General features: G+C 38.7%; 1 protein-coding gene across 3 annotated transcripts in view; it reads left to right on the forward strand.

Moving 5' to 3' along the window:
- Window positions 1–25,863, forward strand: part of Fgf12 (fibroblast growth factor 12) — a 567,597-nt gene that overhangs the window by 533,609 nt on the left and 8,125 nt on the right. For all 3 annotated transcript variants that reach the window (NM_001395084.1, XM_017597854.3, NM_130814.2), the window contains one exon: window positions 14,251–14,449. In NM_001395084.1, coding sequence (NP_001382013.1) covers window positions 14,251–14,449 — 199 coding nt within the window. The remainder of the gene's footprint in view (window positions 1–14,250; window positions 14,450–25,863) is intronic.

Consider the following 25,863-nt stretch of genomic DNA (forward strand, 5'->3'; position numbering starts at 1 on the left):
CTACCCTACTTTAAGCTCTGGGCCAACTATGCTACCAGCTCTGCCCAGCTTCCCTTGGATCACAGAAGAAACAAACACACACACACACACACACACACACACACACACACACACACACACACACACACACACTTATTTTTAATATGCATTTAGCTCAGTGGCCAGGCACTTCTAAGAAGCTAATGTGTCCTTTTTATTGTCAGTTCAACACCTATAAAACACCTCTAAATCTTTCCTCAAACTAGTTGCCAGCTTACCTTCTCCTGCTCAGCACCCTAATTCTGCCCTCAGCTTAGTTGCATTTGGAATCTCCAGGCTGCTACCCCAGGTCCAGTTGGGGAAGTGGCCCATGGACACTCTACCCCACATCTCATTTGGCTGGTGGTTCTTTCTCCCCGAAAAGCATGGTGTCTCTTGGCCTGCCTGTGGGAACCTGGAAGTCCTGCATCCACCACCCAGCCATTGGCCACCAGCATCTTTATTGATTGATCAAGAGCCCATTGGGGAACAGAACCTTCAGAGTTCACAGGCACGTTCCCAATTAGAACATCTGAATCATTCCTTATTGACACTTATCCCTTAGGAACTTTAAGTCCAATATAGACTCTTACTTTTGTCAATTGCCTTAGTCACAGTACTATGTCATAGCAACAGAAAAGTAACTAATGGAGTACTTTTACAATATACCATACCGCTGCTATGACATTGCAAATATAAAGCCTTTTTATCAGTTATCACAGGTAATCTGTTTTTGTATTCCAGAAATTCAAGATGTGAAACAAACAAAAAATATTAAGAGGGGAATCAAAGAATCCATTGAAAACTATGAGTGATTCAAATCATGGAAAATCAAGTCAATGAAATGATCAAAATTCAAATAAGAGGACTTTTGTTGTAAACATATATTCCTTACATTAAATTCTAAATTTCTCTGATAAAAGATTTATTATTACACTCTATCTATTCTTTTACCTTTTTTTTTTTTGTGGCACTCCTTTAATGGAATAGCCACTTATCTTCTTTCAATAATCTGTTTGTTTGGTTAGTTGGTTTTGGTGTTTTAGGGGTTATTTATGTTTTCATGAAGAGTATTGCCACATAACCCTGAGTAGTCTGCTACCCAGCCTGGTCTTGAATTCTTAGCCATCCTCCTCTTTCAGCTTTATGAGTTCTGGAATTCTCCAATAATTGTCACAAAATAGTTTCATTTCTTTACTTAGATTCAGATAATCACTGGGCACACTCTTGCAGTCTCTAAGCTCTTATTGGCTGCATGTGGTTAGGAAACCAAATTTCCACCTCATCATCTTTCACAGGAGTCTGGAGACTATATCTGTGTATAACATTAATGTTATCTGGCTCCTGATTTTTTTCCATTAACTTGGTATTTGAAATAGCTATGCACATGTACAAGTTTACAAAAATAATTTTCATTCTTTTAGCTCTTCTCTAACCATACAAATCCTTTTTTTCCTTTTTTTTTATTAACTTGAGTATTTCTTATTTACATTTCAAGTGTTATTCCCTTTCCCGGTTTCCAGGCAAACATCCCCTTAATCCCTCCCCCTCCCCTTCTTTATGGGTGTTCCCCTCCCCATCCTCCCGCCATTGCCGCCCTCCCCCCAACAATCACGTTCAGTCTTAGCAGGACCCAGGGCTTCCCCTTACACTGATGATCTTACTAGGATATTCAATGCTACCTATGAGGTCAGAGTCCAGGGTCAGTCCATGTATAGTCTTTAGGTAGTGGCTTAGTCCCTGGAAGCTCTGGTTGCTTGGCATTGTTGTACATATGGGGTCTCGAGCCCCTTCAAGCTCTTCCAGTTCTTTCTCTGATTCCTTCAATGGGGGTCCTATTCTCAGTTCAGTGGTTTGCTGCTGGCATTCGCCTCTGTATTTGCTGTATTCTGGCTGTGTCTCTCAGGAGCGATCTACATCCGGCTCCTGTCGTTTAATGAGACAGGCATACAAAGATTATCGATGGGTATCCTTCAGTAGATTTACAAGCCAAAATCACTTTGAGCTTATGTACTTTTACTCTGCATATTTATCAAAAATGCCCAAACACATTTTTATACCGTGTGTGTTTCTATGTAATACAAATGGTGGTGTGCCCAAACTCATGAATATTTATAGATAGCTTTTTAAAATATCTTTGAGATTTATTTTATTTTTGTATTTTTTTTTAGTACCGTACATGTAGTGTGACTAACACATATCATTCTTTCCCCTAGGTATAAACTATAGTCTCTTCAATGAAAAGTGTTAGAAAAAAATAAATATGATTATGTATATTAAGGGAAAGTAGTAAGTGTGAGCACTAAAATATATCTGGCACTTTACATTTATGCTAAATGCCATCTATTGGATATTTTATTTATTTATATTTCAAATGATATCCTTTTTTTCTGTTTCCCCTCCAGAAACCCCCCATCCCGTTCTCAGTGCTCTTATTTCTATAGGGATGCTTCCCTCACTCCTGCCTCCCTACCCTGATATTCCCCTACACTGGGTCTTGGAGCCTTCCCAGGACCAAGGGCCTCTCCTCCATTGATATGCAACAAGACCATTCTCTGCTACATAAGCAGCTAGAGCCATGGGTCCCTCCATGTGTACTCTTTAATTGGTGGCTTAGTCCATGGGAGCTCTGGCTGCTATGAACATAGTGGAGCATATATCTGTGTTACATGTTGAAGCATCTTTTGGATATATGCCTAGAAGTGGTGTAGCTGGGTCTTCAGGTAATACTATGTCCAGTTTTCTGAAGAACCACAAGACTTAGTTCCAGAGTGTTCTTACCAGCTTACAATCCCATCAACAACTGAGGAGTGTTCTTCTTTCTCCACATCATCACCAGCATCTGCTGTCCTTTGAGGTTTTGATCTTAGTCATTCTAACTGGAATGAGGTGTAATCTCAGGGTTGTTTTGATTTGCATTTCCCTGATGACTAAAGATGTTGGACATTTTTTAGGTTCTTCTCAGACATTCAGTATTCCTCAGTTGAGCATTCTTTGTTTAGCTCTGTACTCCATTTTTTAATAGGGTTATTTGGTTCTGATAGAATTCTGCACTAAACCCTTCTGGGAGACTTTTAAGTACTGCTTCTATTTCTTTCTGGGTTATGGGACTGTTTGTATGGTTTACCTGATCCTGATTTAACTTTGGTACTTGTTATTTTTCTAGAAAATTGTCCATTTCATCCAGATATTCCAGTTTTGTTTAGTACATGCTTTTGTAGTCAGATCTGATGACTTTTTAGATTTCCTCAGCTTCTGTTATGTTTCCCTTCTCATTTCTGATTTTGTTAATTTGGATACTGTCAGCCTTTGGATTAGTCTGGTTAAAGGTTTACTATCTTGTTGATTGTCTCAAAGAACCTGCTCCTGGTTTTTTTGGTATAGTTCATTTTGTTTCCACTTGGCTGATGTCAGCCCTGAGTTTGATTACTTCCTGACATCTACTTTTCTTGAATGTATTTGCTTCTTTTTGTTCTAGTGCTTTCAAATGTGCTGTCAAACTATTAGTGTATACCCTCTCCAGTTTCTCTTTGGAGGCACTCAGAGCTACGAAATTTTCCTCTTAGCACTGCCTTCCTTATGTCCCATAAATTTGGGTATGTTGTGCCTTCCTTTTCATTAAATTCTAAAAAGTCTTTAATTTTTTTATTTTTTCTTGAACAAGTTGTCATTGAGTAGAGCACTGTTCATCTCCCGTGTGTATGTTGGCTTTCTGTTGTTTTTTGTTGTTATTGAAAACCAGCCTTAACATAGTTAGTCCAGGGAGAGCTGATAGAATGCCTAGGATTATTTCAGTCTTCTTGTATCTGTTGAGGCCTGTTTTGTGACCAATTACATGGTTAGTTTTTGAGAAGGTGCCATAGCATGCTGAGAAGAAGGTAGATTCTTTGGTTTTAGGATGAAATGTTGCATAGATATCTGTTAAATCCATTTAGTTCATAACTTCTGCTACTTTCACTGTGTCTCTGTTTAGTTTCTGTTTCCATGATTCATTCATTGATGTGAATGGGGTATTGAAGTCTCCCACTATTATTATGAGAGATGCAATGTGTGCTTTGTGCCTTAGCAAAGTTTCTTTTATGAATATGGTTGCCCTTCCATTTGGAGCATGGATGTTCAGAATTGAGAGTTCATCTTGGTAGACTTTTCCTTTGATGAGTATAAAGTGTTCTTCCCTATCTTTTTTGATAACTTTTGTTTTAAAGTTGATTTTGTTCGATATTAGAATTCCTATTCCAGTTTGATTTTTTTGGGACCATTATCCTGAAAATTTTTTCCAGCTTTTTAGTCATAGTTTCTGAGTATGTACTGTCATAGTACTGAGGTATGTTTCTTATTTGAAGCAAAATGCTGGGTCCTCTTTTCATAGTCTATGTCTTTATTGAGGAATTGAGTTTCTTAATGTTAAGAGATACTAAAGAAAAGTGACTGCTGCTTCCTGTTATTTTTGTTGTTAGAGGTGGAATTATGTTTGTGTGACTATCTTATTTTGGGTTTGTTGAAAGAAGATTAATTTCTTGCCTTTTTGTGGGTGAAATTTCCCTCCTCGTGTTGGAGTTTTCTATCTATTGTCCTTTGTAGGGCTGGATTTGTATAAAGATGTTGTATAAATTTGGTTTTGTCATGGAATACCTTGGTTTCTTCATCTATGTTAATTGAGAGTTTTGCTGGATATAGAAGCCGGGCTGGCATCTCTTTCGGTCTGTATAACATCCTCCCAGGGTCTTCTGGCTCTTGTAGTCTCTGTTGAGATGTCTGGTGTAATTCTGATAGGTCTGGCTTTATATATTACCTGACCCTTTCTCCTTACCATTTTTAATATTCTTTCTTTGTTTTGCATTTTCTTTGACTGATGTGTCAATGCTTTCTATGGTATCTTCTGCCCTGAGATTCTCTCTTCAATCTCTTGTATTCTGTTGGTGATGCTTGCATCTATTTCTTTCCTGGGTTTTCTATCTCCAGGGTTGTCTCTCTTTATGATTTCTTTATTGTTTTTATTTCCATTTTTAGATCCTGAATGGTTTTGTTCAATCATTCACTTGTTTGGTTCTATTTTCCTGTATTCTTTAAGGGAATTTTGTTTCCTTTTTAAGGGCGTCCACCTGTTTACCTGTGTTGTCCTGTATTTCTTTTTTTCTCTTTTTTTTTATTAACTTGAGTATTTCTTATATACATTTCGAGTGTTATTCCCTTTCCCGGTTTCCAGGCAAACATCCCCCTCTCCCCTCCCCTTCCTTTTGGGTGTTCCCCTCCCCATCCTCCCCCCATTGCCACCCTCCCCCCAACAATCTAGTTCACTGGGGGTTCAGTCTTAGCAGGACCCATGGCTTGTCCTGTATTTCTCTAAGGGAGTTATTTATGTCCTTCTTAAAGTCCTCTATCATCATCATGAGATGTGATTTTAAATCCAAATCTTGCTTTTCCAGTGTGTTGGGATCCAGGACTTGCTGTGGTAGGAGAACTGGGTTCTGATGATGCCAAGTAGCCTTGGTTTCTGTTGCTTAGGTTCTTGTGCTTGCCTCTCACTATCTGGTTATCTCTTAATGTTGGTCTTGCTGTCTATGACTGGAGCTTGTCCCTCCTATGTGCCTGTGAGCCTCTGAACTTAGAAGTGACAGCACTTCTGGCAGAGCAGCTCTCTCTGGGCAGTATTTGGGTCCAGGGAGCTGTGCCACAGGGTTAACTCCAGGGCCCAAATGGAGACTGGATGGATCCTGTCCCCTGTTGTTCAATGGTTCCAGAGTCCTGTAGTCACCTAGAAGCTCTTTCTTTGGTCAGTTATTGGAGAAAAAATGTTCATCTCTTCTGTGAACTTAGGAATCCAGCACTCCTGTGAGTCCAGCTCTCTCAGGTGGGATTTGGGTCTGGAGTGCTGTGCCACTGAGATATTTTTATTATTTGTCTTACAGAACTTTCAAGAATAGTGCAAATGATCAAGAACCGTACAGAACCACATGTAGACAACATTGATATTACTTACCATCTCTTTGACAAATATTTGTAATGTTTTTAGTGATTAGACATTTCCAACATCTTTTCTATGAGTTCACGTCCTCAGTGTCCCCTAATTTGCACATATCCCTCCATATCTATACACACTTTCAGAAGTGGGTCAAAGAAAGTGTACACTAGAATGTGAGAGCTGAACTCTTCTTTGTTCCCAGCATCCCTTTAGCTACCTGCAGCTCTTTTGATATTCTGTTTGCTCAATCTCCATCATAGAACCATTGCCTCTAAAACAATCGGATTTGCAGAAATAATTTTGATAATGGTGAAATGTAAGATGATACATTCTTTCACCCACCGGGCTCCTTTCACTTTCTACATTCACCTCTGTGATTCTGAAGGGTTTCTTGCTGGGGACAAATCATGTGTCTTTAGGATATCGCTTTTGGAAGGAAGTGTCAAGAAACTGACACTGAGATTCTCTATGGGCTGTACAGACAGTTGGTCATACAGAACTTTGTATAAGGTAGCCTTGGTCAGACCTTCACAGTTTATGACTTGTGCTGGACTGTGTGGATTCCCCAAGCAAATTAGTCTGCTGCTTGTGCTGGTCCCATTCTTATCTTTGTTATTAGTGCCTAAAACTTGTCACGGGTAGTAAAAAGCATGAAACAGCAGGTAGAGTAGGCCTAACACACTTGCCTTGTCTTGTATATCAATGGCAGCCTTACAGTGGAGGTGAGGTTTAGCTCTCACTTACAGATATTGAAGCTGAATGTCAGAGAAGTCAAAGAACACGGTCAAGGTATAACAGTGGGAAAGTAAACATTTGTGTTTAGTTGCCTCCGAAGTTGTAGTTCCTGTACCCTGGGTAACTAACATTGGTTCATGTCTTACGCAATTACTTTGGAAAGTCATCAGACACCGCAAAGAATGAGTTAACAACGAATCTTGATTTTTAGACGAATCCACTCTCAATAATTTTCCAGTAAAAAAAGTCTCAAAATGTTTGCACAGAGGATCCCATATTTGTATTGGTGTTTTTCAAGTTATAAAATTAGATGTGGAGTCAAAGCTATCATGGTGTGTGTGTGTGTGTGTGTGTGTGTGTGTGTGTGTGTGTGTGTGTGTACTCCTCATTTGAAATAATGTAATTTAGCATTTTCTTTGTCTCATCAGATGAAAAACAATGACTCCTTCAGTTGAATTCACCCCATTATATCAAACGACACAGTTGACACAGCAGTTTCTAATGCATTCAAGTTTTCCAGTCCTGTGCATCAAAAGGCCATTAAGAAAGCAAGCAGACCAAGGGGTTCAGAGCCAAATATTCAAAGGGTAGCGGAAGAAACCTGCTCTAGAGTCATTAGATAGATACAAACCGAATTTGCAAGGATGATCAGCAATTGCTTTTCCTTCCTTCCACACATTCCAGTACACGGTGCTACACAGCAAAAGGCAAAGGCAGTTTCCTTTGCTAAAAATTCAGACTTTAAGGACAGGCACAGTGGTGCGTGGCTCTGATGCCACCTTCGTTGGAAATTGAGCCAATAGCGTCCTGTGAGACCAGGAGATTGAAACAAGCCTGAGTTATGTTTTTCTTAATCATTTATCTGGGGGATTTTGATCAGAAAAGTAAAATAGAAAAATAAAGCAAAATAAAAACCTAAAGGAGCCCTTGAAAAGAAGGTAATTTTAAATGCCATACTGTTATCCCAACTTCTTCAATAATCACCAAGTGAATTTTCTGTGGTTCCATTTTTCCTTATAATATATCAACATTTCTTGAGTAGGTTAAACTATTTTGAAATGATATTTAAAGACATTAAAAGCCTGTAGAGCTTAAGAAATAAGTTATACGGGGTTGGGGATTTAGCTCAGTGGTAGAGCGCTTGCCTAGGAAGCGCAAGGCCCTGGGTTCGGTCCCCAGCTCCGAAAAAAAGAACCAAAAAAAAAAAAAGAAGTTATACCCGTGATTGATTACTTAACAAACAGAGATAGTTTGGATTGAAAGTGAGCACTAGAGATGATAGATGCTCTAACTTATAAATGTACAGCAGAGGCAGTCAGGGCTTGGGATGTCTTCCCATCAAATTCAATTTTTTGAGTAAATAATTTTTTTATTTCTAGACTTACTGAGAATACACAGAGAGTCTAACAATCACGACTCCCCCTCTGTAAAGCTCTAAAAGGTTCGCTTTCATAATACTGGGTGCTGTTATGAAAAACGAAATATTAAGATAAGGGTTAGAAGGCGACTAGAGAAGATGACTCCTTGTACTACATGGTGGGGAAGGTCTCCCTGAGGCAGTGACTGGGATGTACAGAAAATGAAGAGGCTGTCAAGCATAAGGGGAAAGGAGATGAGCTGCTCATGTTTCAACTATGGCAATGAAACCAGAGGCCAAAAGGCAGTGATTGTGTGGTCGTCGACTTCAGTCACTCCATGATCATGCCAGTCAGAGAGAGGAGGGAATGCAGGAGCAGAATGCAGAATGTCATTGTGGTACCACATTACTATGCTAACCGCACAGGCTTACACACATCTGAGATTCTTACCTGAGTTGAAAAGCATGCGTGTTGAAGTTAAAAAACAAGGGAAGACAGAAGAGGTAATGTTGAAAGGGGCCCTATAGATCCATGATACAGAACCTGCTTAGAATATGCTTGGTTTGCATGCCTACCAGTGTAAAAAGATTTGGCTCTGATTAAAAACCAAGTTAATTCCATTCAACACTTTCAATGCAACTTTATGCAATACATACAGCACAGAAACCTGTACAGTTATCATATTTTTTGATGAGGGGGAAATAATTTTAAATAATTACACAATTGTTAGAGGTATCAAAAGATAAGGGAAATATAATTTGATCTTTGTAACCCCTGTGTTGGTGATATCTTCAGTTTCTGTTGGTGACATTTGAGTTTAAAGAAGGTTAACTGATCTATCAGTGGTCAGATAGAAAATTATCATTACATAATATATCAGAAATTTAGGGGTCTAAATGATTGTTCATTAAATTATTTACTCACTTCTCAACTGTTTTGGAAGAGTCTCTTTATATTTTGTTTATTTTATGTATTGAAACTACTATTATAGGAGATTTTAAATTGAGAATTTTAATTAGTAACTATTGTGTGCTTTATAAATAAAATATTTGAAGTAGGTTAAACGTGGTGGCTGAGGATAGAAGTTGATAAATATAATGTGTAAGCTGGAGACAGTGGAAAATATAAGTGTTGTGTGGCATTCAAACATTAGACTTTCACCTTGAATCAAATTTACCTCTAGCCTTACTGGCATTAAAATGGTCAGATGTCTTCTGTTAGTAAAGTTAGAAGAAAAATCTTCATTTTGAAAGAAGGAGAATGAGTTTAGGATGTCACATCTATATTTTAACATGAAAAATATTTTCATTTATAGGTAAGAAAGCAGATTTTTAAAAAGAAATCAAAATAAAATGATGTTTGAGATAATACAACTAACCTTTCCCTGTCAATCACTTTTCACTGTTTTCCTGACCTACAATATTCTTAATATTCATTTCAATAAGAGCAGAATGTGTGCTTGATGTTTTTAAAATGTTCCAAGGAACAGTGTCCCATGAACTGAAATGCAGTGACTATATGGGAAGAGGACACTCCATGAGGACACACACAAGACATTAAATATGAGAAACATAAAACTGCTCTGAGAAACCAAAGGCAGGAAAGTTCAACATCACCTAATTCTACTGTGAAGAGCATCTTTCGTGGATCCACAGGGCAGAGAAGCTCAGAGAGCGCTGTGGTCACGGCTCGGCGAGGAGGTGCAGGGTGGTGAGGAACTGGCATGTAAGGAGAGTGTCAGTGTACTCAACCGTGAGAAGCATATGGGACGTTTTTCCATATGTTCATTAGAACCTCAACATTTCCACCTCCTTCCTCCTCATCACGCTTACGTCGTGCAAGGCCTCTAAATGAGAATGGTAGCTGTCTGTTGAAAATGCTTGTTACTTACAGACTAGGAAGCTAGAAACCACGTGATTCAGCAGTCTATGCGGGGGTGCGGGGTGGGAGGGAAAGGGGTCAGGGACAGATTTGGAACGGGAAGGAATCCAAGTACAGCAGATAACTCTGAGGGTCAAAACAGGATAAGGGATATGGGTGAACTTCCTGGACTTGAATAGTAATCCAGCATTCCTCCATCATCTGCACTGAAGTGGCCGGCTATTCTGAGCGTTCACGAGTGAGGCTCGGTGGGAGAAATGTTCAGAACGCAAAAAACGAGCTTATCACAGGTAAGGTACTCGAATCAAAGCGCATCAAACTCTAATAAATATTTGTTTCTTAACACTGGCAACCTATTCGTAGTTCCCCGAAGGAATTTATGTTCTGCTGAAAGAATAATTAATAGTTAAAACTGGACTGGGTTGTAAGTTTAATCACTTGCCTCGTCAGCGTCCTCAAAATGTGGTTTATAAACTCCCCTGTAATGCCTGCACAAGGCTAAGAGCTTAACCTCACAGAGAGAACGATTCACAAGTTGCAATATGAATTTTCAAGAGGGAAAATTCCTCCTTACTACACAGCTCTTGGCTCTGTTTTCAGTATTTGTCATGGCACTGCAGCGTCTTGTCACCTTCGGCTGACTGACTGACTGACTGTCCTCACTGCACACAAAATGTATTGTCAGGCTGGACAGTCATTGAATAATCTTAGAATCCCTCTGAATGTGTGCGATTGTCCACGTCTTGGTCGAAGGCCTTTATATGAGTGTGTACTTTGCTTCAGTTGTGCTAGTGCATAGGTTTTTGGATGCTAGACTAATATGTGACAAGAGCACAAAAGTAATTACTTGTTATGTGACAAAATGCGGTATTTTTGACTCCAGGATAATGCATAAATTTGTAAGGTTTATAACATGTGTCCATTTGCATTTTCTTTGAAATACTCCCTTTTCCACTTGAAATACATGGAATTCCGTTTTTAGCCACTTACTCATAATATATGTGGTACTAGAAGTACAATCTTAATTGATAGAAAGATACAGTGTAAATCCATTCATGTCCAAATTTATATTGAAACTAAAATAGCAGTTATATGGTAGAGGTTACACTGAGAGTCACCTGATTCAAGCAGACTTGATGCCCTGAGTTCTCTCCCTGGAGGCTAAAAATCGATAATAATTGATTTGCGATATATTAATAATGACAAACATTGGGATGACTTGGTCATCTTGGCTTTGTGCGTGTGTACATGTTCATGTGTGCTCACACTGTATGTGAGTATGCCTGCATGCATGTGCACATGGGTGTGGAAGTGAGAGATTAGAGTCAGTTTCTCCCATAATCATCCTCCACGTTGTAATTTGAGTCAGGAAATCTCAGAGAACTCGGAATCCGTTATTTTGGCTGGAAAGGCTAGCCAGCAAGCCTGAGAGGTCCCTCCATCTCTGTGTCCCCAGACTGGGGATACGGACCCCAAGCTTTTCAATTGGATTCTGCAGGGTCTTAGTTTCTCATGCTTGTACAAGAAACATTTGGTTTCTGTACTGACAATATTGGGAGGTAGAGGGACCATAAAAGGGCAGAGTATAGTTGGAATTTCTTAAGTCAACTGGTAGGTTAAGATCTCAGGAAGGACAGTATCTTGCTTCCTGTTTTGTAAACTGTTCATTTCCCCCCATCACTCTCCCTGTGCTGGGCATGGTAGTACACTACATTAATCCCAGCGCTCACGAGGCAGAGGCAGGAGGATCTCTGGGCATTTGAGGTCAGCCTGGTCTATGGAGTGAGTTCAGGACAATCAGAGTTCTGTCGCACAGAGAAACCATGTCTCAAAAAAACAAAACAAAAACAAAAACAAAGCCTTCATTCTTCCGTCTACCATTCGTCAGGGTCCTCCCCGCCTCCACAACTACCAACTTTAATAAGCTTCTTTTCTATTAGGCATAGCTTGCTTCCCGAGGTTTATTAGTTTGAAAAAAACAGACGAATACTGGCCTGAGGGTGTAGTTCAGAGCAGAACACTTATCAAGAATATACAAGGACTGGGTTCAATGCCCAGCATTAAAACCTGAAGAAGTTATAATGATATATATTAGCTGGTTGAATACATACTTCTCTAATACCTATACTTGGCAATGGGTCATCTTTCTCAGTAATATGGGAATGATGTCATAAAATGCATGCATTGTTGAGAGCATTGCTGCCAGGGAAGCAACATTGTTTTATTCTCTTATTTTCTCCAGCCAATTTGTGTCTCTGATGCTTTTCTATTGAAATATAACTTATGCACAATAAAAATCCACATTTCAAACTTATAGCTCAGTGAATTTTAGAATTTCTACAAAGTTACACAAATATCAGAACTATTTAATTCTGACTCATTTCCATCTCTCCAGGGAAGCAGTCATTCTTTGCTTTATTCCAACTCTGTGGTAGCACTCGACATCCATTACTTTCCATCTCTGAAATTGTTTGCTCATTATATGCAATATTATAAACTCTGTTGTAATATTTCGTATAAATGGAGTCAAGTAACATGTAGCATTTGCCCCAGGTTGCCTAACGATTTTGTGTTTCACTTAGAATAATGTTTTAAGGCACATTTATATCATCATATGAGTCCAGATCCCATTGCTCTCATCAATGACTCGTAATACATTATACACCCTGCCACATTTTATTGTTCTAGACTTCAGTTGAAATATACTCGAGCCATCTCTGTAATCAATACTACTATCAATGCTTATGAATAAAAAAATTAATGGACATGTTTTCACTTCCTGTAGGTGCATAGCTAGAAGTAGAATGGTTGGATCATCGCTAGCTGTACTTTCATTCTTTGGGATCAGGCTATTTTCTCAGAGATTACACCATTTTATGCTCCCATTAGCAATGTGTGAGGGCCCCACGCTTCTTCACATGCCTACCCTTACGACCACTTTTAACTAGATACTCTGTGTTGCCACCATATGAAACTCAGAGTCATTAATCTCCCAGAATCTCAGAACAATTTTCTTAAAACAAAGAATAGTTCAAGAATTCTCATGTTTTATTTTAATATAAACAGCATTAGGGTACTATTACCATCATTACTGCATTTTTATTTTCTCAGTCACATCTTTTGGTCAGTGAGACTCATTTTAAATCAAAGGAATCCCTTTAGTGGCATCTTGAACACCACTGCCTTCAGTAGCTTCTTGCTTCTTTGTCTCTTTAGCTCTCTGTAAAATGGAGAGCATCATCTATAAGGATATGGTTTCTGCCAGCTTTATTCTTGGGTGGTCATCGTTTATTCTTGGGTGGTTTTCACATTGGGGAGTTTGTGGAAAACTTCCCAATGTGTAACGACAAACACTATGTCACAAAGCAGTGGATCATGGGGGACTTTTCTTCCTAGCTAACATCCTTCCACAGTAGTTTTTGTTTTGCTTATCGTAAAAGAAGAGGCATATTATACTTAGAGAATTCATTTCATTATTTGACAGATTAAGACATGATTTTATTGTATTGATAATGAAGCTGTATAATGTCATTAGAATATGAGGCAGTCAATTTGAGAGAAAGCAATTTTAACACAAGGGTTAGTTCTGCCATTGACTTGTAATTTTATTTTTATGCATCTTTTAACTACTCATTTAGTATTTTATTTTCTTGGTTGAATGACGGGGCTGAAGAAGGTGTTCTTAAGATTTCTTACTGGAATAACAGTATCGTTCTGTGTTTTATTGAGGGTTCGGCAATGGCTGTATTTCTCCCACTGCCTAGTCCTAAGGTTGTTATATCTAAAGTTTTGATTATTTAAGCAAACCACATTTTAAATCAATAAAAGAGAAAATTATAGGTATCAAGCAAAGTAGTAGCATACTGATGAGTTTAGGACATAAGCTTTGACCGATTAATAGATTTTTGTGCACATTGAATATTCCCATCAAGAACATCTGGCGAGCCTATGTTGTCTGTGGTTGCATTTTTCTAGGGATGCGTTCTACTGTTTTGAATCCATGCAAATGGCCATTAAAAATGAGAATTGACAGAACACTTTGATTTATAAAACGTTGTACTAGATAATGTTTTAGGCCTCAGCCACCAATCAGTGATTGAATCTGAGCAGTTGTTTTCTATGAACTAAACAACGGTTGCGAAAAAGAACCTTGCCTTTTGATTTTGAACAACCAGTCTCTATATGGGCGCTAACTGAATCTGCGTGCTGCACCCTCTGGCTTGTACGTTTGATACTGGCTTGCTGATTCCGACACATTACTAATTCCTTTCTCTTTTGCTGTGTTTCCTTCTTCAGGATGTTTTTACCCCAGAATGCAAATTTAAGGAGTCTGTGTTTGAAAACTACTATGTGATCTATTCCTCAACCCTGTATCGCCAGCAGGAATCAGGCCGCGCATGGTTTCTAGGACTCAATAAAGAAGGTCAAATCATGAAGGGGAACAGAGTGAAGAAAACCAAGCCCTCATCTCATTTTGTACCAAAACCTATTGAAGGTATGAAAGTAACTTCTTTTCTTGCCCGGCCCCTAATCTGTGTGTTGGGACCAGGTCTTCCTGTCTGCTGCACTGTAGGCTCTGACTGACGTGAACTCATGGAACAGAGATTCAGAAAATACAGTGGGAATTTTCCCAGCAAAGAGAAAATGAGAAAGCAGAGAATTTTTGCAAATATGTGGTACACAGGAAAGTATGCTTGAATATTGAAGCTAGAAAAATCCTGGATATAGAAATTACTGTCAGTTGCCATTTGAAAAGAAGTTTCTTTCTTTGTTGAACACAATATTCAATCTATTAGAATACCTCTGAAAAGAATCAATACTATTATTAGAGGGCTTAAACTTTTCAAAATAATTCTGTGAATATGTTTGATGCTGATCTCTACATCCTTTTGAGCAAATATAACAACAATGTAAACCAATTTTCTTCCTCTTTTGTAAGGAACAAAAGATGTTGTTTTATTTTATCTTCAGATTTTTTCCCTCTCATTTAAGCCTAAAATTTGTCCTTCCTTCATCACTTAAAATGGTATTGACTTTAGTAAAAGGCAAATATATGCGATCTGAAAACTGTAAATAAAAATTAAAAAAAATAGTGTTGACTTATTTCTAATTGAACAGGTACATGAGCCTATTGAGGGAAACTTTATTTTTCTCTCAAAAGTTCTCTAACTTGGGATGTTGAGCGACCAGGTTTGCATTCAGTTAAGCTTTCTAGCGCAAACCACAAAATTAATCATGGTCTTGACATTCATCAGCAGCCCAATTCTGTTATCTTAAACTGTGGCTCAGTTCCTTTTTCAGAGGAAACGAAAAACACCGAGAGGGTGCACTGCAAACTTGCTTAATTTGGCTTGCTGGCTTGCAAATGTCATAGATGTAGTTACATGGACACTGTGTACAATGCCAGATGCCCGGTGTATAGCGCATGTGGGCTTAGCAGTCTAGATGGTCTCAATCTAGATCATCCTATGTTCGAACACAAGATAGAAGGTGGCAGCCATCACTCTTTATGCCTTCCCAGTCTACACACTAAGTCTTTAACCATCTGAAATTAGACTTGTGCTGCCCTTGGCCGCATGCTTTCTATCTTAACTGCCCCAATTTTCATGTATTCATCTGCTGACTAACCTTTGTAAAGGATGAAGTCGATGGTTCCTACTTCTCTCATTATTTTTCTCTGACTTCTTTAGCAAAAATTTAAGGACTCTTTTATATCTTCTTTATATTTTTCTGTTGATCACGTTGTACTAGATTTCCCTATTGTCCCACTGCCTCTACCCATTCATGGTCAACTCTGAATTAACGGAGTATGTTATGCATTTTTTCTCACATCTCTCTTTTGTTATGGGCACTTCTTGGCATGCCATAAAGAAAAATTTAACCAGCTGTCAGCTGAACTAGTGAATGTGTGAATGAACAGAGTAAATGTAAAGACTAAGAACTATAGTTTCCAGAGGACGTATTCCTAGGGATATGAAATATGGTTACTAGTGTAGTAGAATAGAAAGTGTACTTCATGTTATAGAATTAATATTGGGAATTAGAGGAAGCATTTTCATTGCCACAGAATGGAATATAATTGAGGACAGAATCGTACAAATGGAACAAGAATGAATCACTGAAAAAAATTATAGGTTCACTGTACTTAAAGGCAGAAATTAGCCTGATTTGTAAGGGCTGAGCAGAAGGTCCCTAAGAAGTAGATAATTTTGAATTTTGCCACAGGAAATATATTCATGCTTAAGAATTTTTAGAGGGGGCAAATAACGCCTTCAATTCATACACACACACACACACACACACACACACACACACACACACACAGACAAATATATATATATATAGTTAAGCTGATGTGTTGGCTTTTGTAAAAGGAATGCAAAGCCATTAACAAACTTTGGGAAAGCTAGGAAAATCTAAAAATCTCTGATTTTATTTATTCTTTATATAAGTAGTGGAGTCTGACAGAGCCCCTCCTACTCCATTACCCCAAAGGAAACATCTATAATCAGTTTCTGGTTAGTCAAGTTTCCTCTTGGGTCTCATGGCCTTATGCACATTTCCAAAAGAAATGTGTGGGATGACCATGTTCTGAGTCCCAGACGTTCCGCAGTGCTCTGCTTACTGCTGCATTTTGCATAAACAAGGGACGGTGCAGGCAGAATCCTACAGTGCTGTAAACCAGAATTAAGACTGACCTCACACAATTCAGGGCTCGTGTCAATTGTAGGTTAGTCATGCCAATTATCTCCAAAACCAAATCTGGAGGTGAGCTCTCCAGAGATGCTGCTGCGTTGGCCCAGTTTTGGGGATCTTGGCTGCATGAAGTTCTCACATCTTTTATCTTAATGTTCTTTTCTGTTATCCCTCAGATCTGTAGAGTACACCCAGAATGATGCAAAAATTATGCCTCTATGTAGAATGCTTGCCTAGACCTGTAGGTACTGCACTCTTGTCAAAACTAAACACACTGTGTGTGATCCTGTCAGCCTCATTACTGTAATTGTAGGGCAATATAACGAGAAGAAGATATTGAAAATCTGTGCAAGAGTTTTTTTTTTTTTTTTTTTTTTTTTTAATGTCAGCATCATCTCTAACAGCCGCCATACAACGTTAGCGCCTCACTGGTAATAACGACACACCTAACCATACTTACAGGTGGAGGAGGTGAGCATATAGTCTTTTAATGGATGGCTTCAGACCAAATCCACATTCAGGTCTAAGAGGACAGTGGGAAAATGGGCACAGCGACATCAGTTTCTGCTTCTGGCTTGCACCTTCTTCGGGTCTCTTACTGCCATCCTTTAGCTGTTTCCATTTGCTTGTTTTTAATTTTGCTTTTACTGATTAATCACAAGGATTCCTCCTTTATTCTGGAGAAAAGAGCATCTGATTCAAATCAGATTAGCTAATGCTCGAGTTTAGTTCCAAGGTTCTTTGTGTGGTTCATTGGTAGGAAGAACGTCTTAGGTGTGGAATACCAAGAGCGTAAGAGACTCACTTCTGAAGATGGCAGCTTAGCCTTCTCTCCATCCAAGCCCATTTAATTGCACAGTGTTCTCTTGGCATTTTTCCCCTTAAAAACCAAGTTTACTGAATTGAACAATAGTAGTTAAGTTTTATAATGCTTTCTTTCTCTAGGTATAGTTTGAAAGTGTGCTTAAATTATTTTCTCATTTTTATTTCATTTCTATGAAGTAGGTTCTAGTCTAATTTGCTTCACCGCCATTGAAGCTGATGTGAACAAGTCAGGGCATAATTAGTTCCAAGTCCTGGGGTCAGTGAGTAGCAGGGCTGGAGTTCAAACCAAAGCACTGGCCTCAAGCAGTCAAGGGCAGCACTTCCATGAACATGAATCACATGACTGGTCTGAGGTCGAAAAGGGTGAGGATATGAGCTAACTACTGGGTGAGAGAACTGAGCCAATGCTCTTGAACACGTTTCTACTGACAAGTATTTATGAAATGATATAAGGATACATATTGAAGATAAGTACAAGGGACAATTACTCGAGTGCCATGTTCAAACTGGGTTAAAAAGAATTAAGAATGCATTGCCTCCTTGGCACCTATTATTTTTTAATACGTTAATAAATATAAAAAAAGGAAAAATTTCTTTCAAAACTAATAAGATGCAGGCTGAATATATATTTTTATAAAAAGATCATGAAGGTCCAAAAATCTTAAAAATAAGTAACTCACTGAATTGCTCAATCTACAGCATGCTTGCTGCCCTGAAGGATTTCCCCTCACCAGTGTAGACACAGTGAGTAAGCAGAAAAGACCATCAATGCTAATGGAAACCAGTAGCCATCAGGAGCACCCATACGTACATCGGATACAATAAAGAACACTTTGAGACGAAATATAAAAGAAGAAAAGAAAGAGGCCAATTCAACAAGGAGATTTAACAACCTACTATTTTTAATGTTCTTCATTTTCCCACTATGTGAAATGATTTCTGAATTTTTTTTAAATTTTGTAGATTTTTATTTGTTTTGAGGATCACATATGTATTTATACCATATCTAAACAATTAAATCTTCCTGGTCTTATACTATGTTTTTTATTGGCCATTTTTATTCATTTACATTTCAAATTTTATCCCCTTTCCTCGTTTTCTGTCCATAAACCCCCCATTCCATCTTCTTCCACCTTTTTTTGAGGGTGTTCCCCACTGATTCAACTACCCCCTCACACCTCCAGACCCTGACATTCCCCTACACTGGGTAGTTGAACCTTGGCAGGACCAAGGGCTTCTCCTCCCATTAGTGCCTAACAAGGTCACCCTATGCTACATATGCAGCTGGAGCCATGGGTCTGTCTGTGTGTACACGTTGGATGGTGGTTTAGTCCCTGGGAGCTCTGGTTGATTGGCATTGTTTTTCTTATGGGGTTGCAAGCCCCTTCGATTTCTGAAATTTTTGACAATGAAATTGTATATTCTCCCCCCTCTACACACACACACATGCACACACACACACACACACACACACACACACACACACACACACACACACACAAGTTAATCATTGTTCTTATTTGGTTCCTGTCTAACAGGTACATTGCTAGTTTGACAAACTAAACTCCTTCATATTGTAGAGTTGTTTATATATTCCTCTTTGCATTGTGCACATAAAAATCAAGATATGAATAACCTGTAGGGTCAGGTTTTGGTTAAAAACACAAGTAGGGTCAGGGCTTATAATCCGGGAGAGACACATTTAAAACAGTGTATGGGAAATGCTCCAAACCCTTTCAGAGCAGCAATCACTTCTGGTGGTGTCATTCTCCACCCACTCAGATTTCAGCTTTAGCTAATACCTTCACATCTAGAAGGAGGACATGATGGGAGGAGCTTGAAAAATGGCTCCGCAGGTAAGAACACCAGTTGGTTTTCCAGAAGAGCCAGGTTCAATTTCCAGGACCCCCATTATAGCTCACAAGCAGCTGTCAGTCCAGTTCTAGAAGATTTAACATCCTCTTCTGCCTCCTCAGGCACTGTATACATGCTGCATACATACAAACATGAAGGGAAAGCAACTATATAAATAAAATCTAGATGAGAGAGAGAGAGAGAGAGAGAGAGAGAGAAGAGAGATATAGATAGATAGATAGATAGATAGATAGATAGATAGATAGATAAGATAGATAGGCAGACAGACAGACAGACACACAGACACACAGACACACAGACAATCAGAACCATTCTGTAGGGGTGGAAGGTATTATTTCATTTTCTCTGACAGGATGTGTAGCTCTTTTATAAGTAGTCCATGAGAAAGCCATAAACTCTGATGGAGCATTGCACTATATTTACGTATAAAACAGTCTAGACACATTTCCTTTATTAAATTAGTGAATGAATAAAGTACAGTTTTCTGCATTCTTTCTATCATTGGTAATTTGTTATTTACCTATCTATTTGTTCTGAATCAAAACCTGAGATGAAAAGTATTCTCATCCTAAACTGTATTTTGAAAGAAAGGGTTTTACTTTTAAAATAATCCCTCTGTGGTCTAATTATGAAGCATATAATTGGAAGATACTTTTAGAAAAGAAATGCGAAATAATAGCCCTGCACACGATGAGGAATATAGCTGTTTAAACAAGTGGTTGCTGGGTATATTATTTTTAATGTTCCAGAAAATCTTTATAAATCTCTAAGCCTGCTGTTTATACCATTACCACCCTGACAGATCCCAGCGCCGCATGATGAATGGGCTGTTCTTTGGTAAAGTAGATTAGCCCTAGGTGGTGGAAAGCCAAAGTGTGTTATTTTAGTATTGTGGTTGTTTTGGTTTCTTCCAACATCTTTGCCTTTATAGTACCATTCTTGTGTTGATTTCATTTGAATGTCATTTGATTCCCAAAGTTAAGGTTTTCCAACTAAAGGAACTGTAATTCTTATCTAGATAACATGAGAATAGTTACCTACCCACGTGCTCATCTCCCCTCAGTCCGTCACTCTCGGATGTTCCAGATAAGGACAGTGTTAACGAGCAGTTGTAGATCCGTCTACTGCATGGGTTGACTTGGTATTTAAGCCCGAACTACATACATACTCTACTTCGTTGGGTCTTCTCTAGAATTTACAACAATAGCACACGGTCTTTGATTCTCAGAGCATTATCCAGCCACTTAGAAATGACACCCCAGATTTAAACTGTCTTTGGGTGACCTCCCCCTTCGGTATCAGATAGAGAGTCAAAGACAGTTTGACAAAGAGCAAGATACAAACAGCTCATTTTCCCCTCCTTCCAAAGCTCGTTACTCAGCTCTGCCAAGTGCTTGAGTCACTGTTATCAGATTATTCCCCCTGGAAAGCAATGTGTGTGTGTGTGTGTGTGTGTGTGTGTGTGTGTGTGTGTGTGTGTGTGTGTGTGGTGTATGTGTGTTAGTGTGTCTGCACACCTACAGTCCTACCTGTGTGCTATCCAAAGAATTACAGTTTTCAAGATATAGTATTAGAAAAAGAAAGATATTTGTCGATTGAAAGCCATCCCTTTAAAGTATTAAGTTTTACATTAGGGATACTAATGCATTTGTGCGACATTAACATGATTTTCCCTCACTGTGGGGCAATTGCATGCTATCCACTTTCTTTGTTAGATATGTAATTTTAAATCCTAGCAGAATACCATCAATTGTTCTATCTTATATACCCGTATCATGACTACCTGGAGTGTTCTTAAAAGTGACAAACTCTCCTAAGTGACCTGATTAAGTCTGTCCGTGACCTAAAGCTGTCTAAATGGCTCTGGTGGTCACCAAATTTGAGACTGGGTGTTCTGGACTGAAGTTTGGCTTGAATTGTTCAGTTTATTTTGATCCAGTTTGGTCATAGGCACCTTAAGTTTATTGAAATTATTGTGATCACTGCATTGAATGAAGCTGACTAGGGTTTACATCTGACAGTGTATGGGCGAACGTAACTCTCACCTCCAAAGGGATAAGGATGAGTTTGTCATAGAATCAAATATGAGTGACTATGGCCGTGTATCACAGATCTAAGTTACCTTAACTTCCTCCTTCCAGTGTGGTAAGAGTTTGATGAAATTTTAAAAGTAACAAAACAGAGTTTTAACTTATATGCTGGTGGAGACATTATTAAGATAGAATAAAATAAAGGCGAGACATCTCTCCTATAGACTCTGATGCTCTCTGATAACACAGATTTTTTTGTTAGTAAAAGCCAAAGGGTTTCGTAAGTTAATGCATTCCAAAAGGTTTACCTGCTAGTCATGAGAATGTCAGGTCAAACACAGAAGTGGGCAAAAATGACTATTAGTGGGACTAAAGATGCAACATAGGAAATTGTAATTAGGCTGAGGACCTGCAACATTCTATCACACAATTCTGCTCAGTTTGGCAGCCTTACAGGAGGGTCTGTGAAGTTTGCTTCCTTTCAGGAACTTTCCTTCACAGACACATTGAATTTAAATATCCACATCATGTTACAATGTAAAATTCAGCACTGTTACTCAGACAGGCATGTTTTAGTACTAGGTTAATTGCTATGTGGAGTTGACACATGTAATGCCAATTGTTTTACTAACCTGATCACAGAATGTAACCTAAGAAATACCAAATAACCAAGAATGAGAAGGGCTGGTTCCAATTACTCTTGGCAATTGCTTAGTAAGCAATATTGGGAAAATAATCACCTTCTTCAGTCTTGAGCATCTTTGAGAATGAAATAATCTATGAGCTCCCTCAGCCTCACAGAAGTAAACTGAGATTTTTCTTAGCCATACTAAGAAGGTTCAGTGTCTCAAATTTTGCTAGATTAAAATAAAAAAATTTTTATCTTTTTTCTTTAGAAAAATGGCACTGCCGTATAGTCTCTGTCTTGATGAAGTGCTATGAGGTACAGCATTAGATGAAAAAAAAATCTCACTCTAGTTTGTCCAGCAGACTCCCTTCCCCAGCTAAACAGTGAGTCACCAAAGAGAAGGGTGCACAGGGTTCCTAAGGCTGCCAGGCTCCAACTGGGAAAATGAAAGCCAAAAACCTATTTTGATATATATTCTAAATCATCTGCAATGAGAACTAGGGGGTGCACATGCAAATAGTTTCTTTTAGGGTGAACCATACTAAAGATAAATATAGAAAAATGGATCCCCGAACTTCTTTAATGTTGCATATTGTTTTACTTGTGGAAGCAATGGTCACATTGGCTCTCTGGTTCTCTCTCTCCTTTCCTCCTGTTTCCCCTTCTTTCTGCCCTTTTTCTTTTCTCTTCTTTTCTTTCTTTTTTTTTCTGAGTTTCCTTTTTTTCTTCACCCCTTGTCACTCTTCTCGGAATTTTTATGCTGGTTTCTGGAATCAATCTTTAATGAAATGGCCTCACCTCTTCCCAAGACATGCGTCACCCGTCACCCACTTCTGTCCCTCATTTACACCAGAATGTTATTTCTGTTCTCTTTGCATGTAAAGATATAAATCATTTATTCATAATTTCTCAACTTTTGTAACAAACATTTCAGCATCCAGGAGACTTTCCTATGGTCTGTTACTTCCAAACCAGTATTTAACCTGATCCCACAGTTCCAAAAAAGTTCCGTGTGACATTAATTATGGTGCAAAATTGCTTCATGCTAATTGCCCAAGCCCTTCTATGATCTGCTATTAAGACAGTCAGATAATTTTTTAATGGTACATTAACTGACAGAGCAATTTAACCTTTCCATTTCTTGGAAATTAGAGGAGGCCAAGGAATATTTGATTTAAATTTAAATTGTCAGTAATAAAAAAATTACTCATCTTTCATTCTTCTTTCATTGAAACTGATAGAAGACAAGGGTTATGAGTTTCATCCAAAATAGAGGGTCTATTGTCTCTGTTTGAATGGAGAATCTGTCAGTAGCAAATGCAGTGGCCCTGTAAGCACTTCTAACAATCTATTTCATGACTGCTCCCGCCCATCCCCACTAAACATCTTCTTTTCTGTAGTGATATAAATGGAGTAAATGAGCCTGAGCTATGAAGCTCAGTCCTCTGCTGCACATACTGTAGGATATCCACAGACCCAAAGAAGCTAAATGACAAAGGGGGGCAGGGAAGATGGTTGACTCTCACTCAGAAGGGGAAATAAAATAGTAGATGGAGGGAGGCAAAAATCTAAACCCTGACACTATTAGTGAAACTGTCATGCTCGCAGACAGTAGCCTAAGCATTATTTTACTCTGAATTTATTGAGTTCAGAGTGCTAGCTTAAAACAAGAAGAAAATCAGTGGTGACTTCCAATCTTGGTACACGTGCAACTGGTGAACGATGGTCGTGATTATTGGATGAAGAAAAATAGAGGAAGAATGGGTTCTACTGTCAGAACAAAGTTAGCAAAAATCACGTTCTCTTCTATTATAGAGCTGCGTTTAAGAAGTCCACGGAGGGGTGCCCCTTACCAAGGATGTGTGCAAATGTCTGTTACCTCATTATACCAGCAGATTACTCCTAGGCAACATGTTGGAACATGGTATGATCCATTAGAGCAAGTTTGCGCACATACCCCGAACTCCTGGAGTAGGTGCTTATTCTTCTCTAATAAGGGTTAAAGTAGCTCTTGGGATTTAAAGGGAGACAGAGCTGGCATAGTGCCTTTCACTCAGGAAGAACGGAAGGCATGCAGTGTGGATGCGCTGCATTCCAGGAAGAGAAACCCACATGGATGAATTTGAGGATGGGGTTTTCAATTCACGAATTGTCACCCTTTCTACTTCTACTACATTCTACTACTAACAAACTCAACAGTTTGGACATGAGCTTAAGAACTAGTCATTTGCAGATAAATGTTGACTATGCCCTGTATAGTGGACACATTTTGATCAATCAAACTCTCTTTGGTTTTCAGTTTCTTAATTGAACAAGAAAAGACCAGAAGTATTTCATTTGAGTATTTCAATTAGTATTTCAATTAGTATTTCATTTGAGAAATGTGTGTGTGTGTGTGTGTGTGTGTGTGTGTGTGTGTGTGTGTGTGTGTTTGTATGGAATGGTGAGCATCCATGGACATGTGGATGTATGAAAAATAAATATACAGTTACAAATGGGAAATACTGTAAAGTTTTAATTTCATTCATCTGTTAATTTTACCTGCTTATAGTTTTATAACAATATGGGAGCACACATGTATACACACACACACACACACACACACACACACACATTTGTTATTATGAGGGTGACAGCATGAAGGGATCCCATGAGGTGGCACCAAGCACCTGTTTTTAAGAACTGCCACCTTTACAAATATCGGCAGCTCCTGCATATCAATTTTTTCATGTGCTTAAGATAGTTATTGGTGTAATCTTAGTTTTCAAGGAAAAATAGTAATGATTACTGAAAGTCGAAAGTTGTAAAGAGGAAGTATGATCTGTGATGGTGATGTAGAGATCCTGCATATTCTGGTAGTTTCATTCGAATCAGGCACCACTGAACAAAGCATGGGAGAATGGAAAACCCACCCCAATGACGCTTGGTTTGTTGTTGGTTAGAAAACTGTAAGGCCCAGTAGTACATATTAGTTACCCTTTCCCTTTAAGAGAACAACCCTTCATGGAAAAACAAAGCAACATCACACATAATAGCACAAATTTGGTAGTTTATGAAAGGCCTATAACCAGAGAAGCAGTGCTCAGTACACACTTAGGAAGTAGCAAAAATGTCTACCTTCCCGATGCTAATATTCTTGCTTCGAGCATCTCCCTTAAGGTTTGGTCTTTTCCCATTGAAGGGTTAGACTTGGGGCTCTTTGCGTATCCTTTGTGTTAAGGTAGTCTGTTATGTGAGCGTTGTTCTTACAAATATCCTTGTGTCGAAATATGGTGGCAAATGCTTTGCCACCAAACCTCTACCTCACTGTACTTAGAAAGTGCTGCTCAGTTCCGCCCTTCAATCTGCTACTGTGTTAGAAAGGTAAATTGTTTAAATGTAAAGAAAGGTTAAGATGAGTAAGAGAGAAATTAAAGCGTAAGTCAGAGCAGGGGGAGAAGGGGAAGGAAAGAGCTGAGGTATAACATGGTTTGATTTGAACTTGGTACTAAAGAACCAAGCAGAAATGTCTCCCTTTCAACCCCAGTTCTCTGTACAATTCACCCAAAACCATTGTAGCAGAAGGGATGGCAGAGGAACGCTGACATTCTATCACAAAAGTGCTCTGAGGGTAAAAAAGGAAGCAAAGGATTCTTCTTCCACTTTCTGCACGTGACAACTGAACAGAAAGAAGGGATGCTGCAGGCTCAAGGACAGCACGGGGAGCCACATGTAAAGGGAAAAAATAAGACAATTTGTGAACAACCATGAAGTGTGGGGATTGGAGCTATCAACACAATATATTAGGTACTACCAGAAATACAATTAGAATTCATTCCACACTAAACATATTAAATAATTCCTGTTGAAAATAAA

The sequence above is a fragment of the Rattus norvegicus genome, chromosome 11 (genome assembly GCF_036323735.1).
Source record: "Rattus norvegicus strain BN/NHsdMcwi chromosome 11, GRCr8, whole genome shotgun sequence".
Taxonomy (NCBI): Eukaryota; Metazoa; Chordata; class Mammalia; order Rodentia; family Muridae; genus Rattus; species Rattus norvegicus.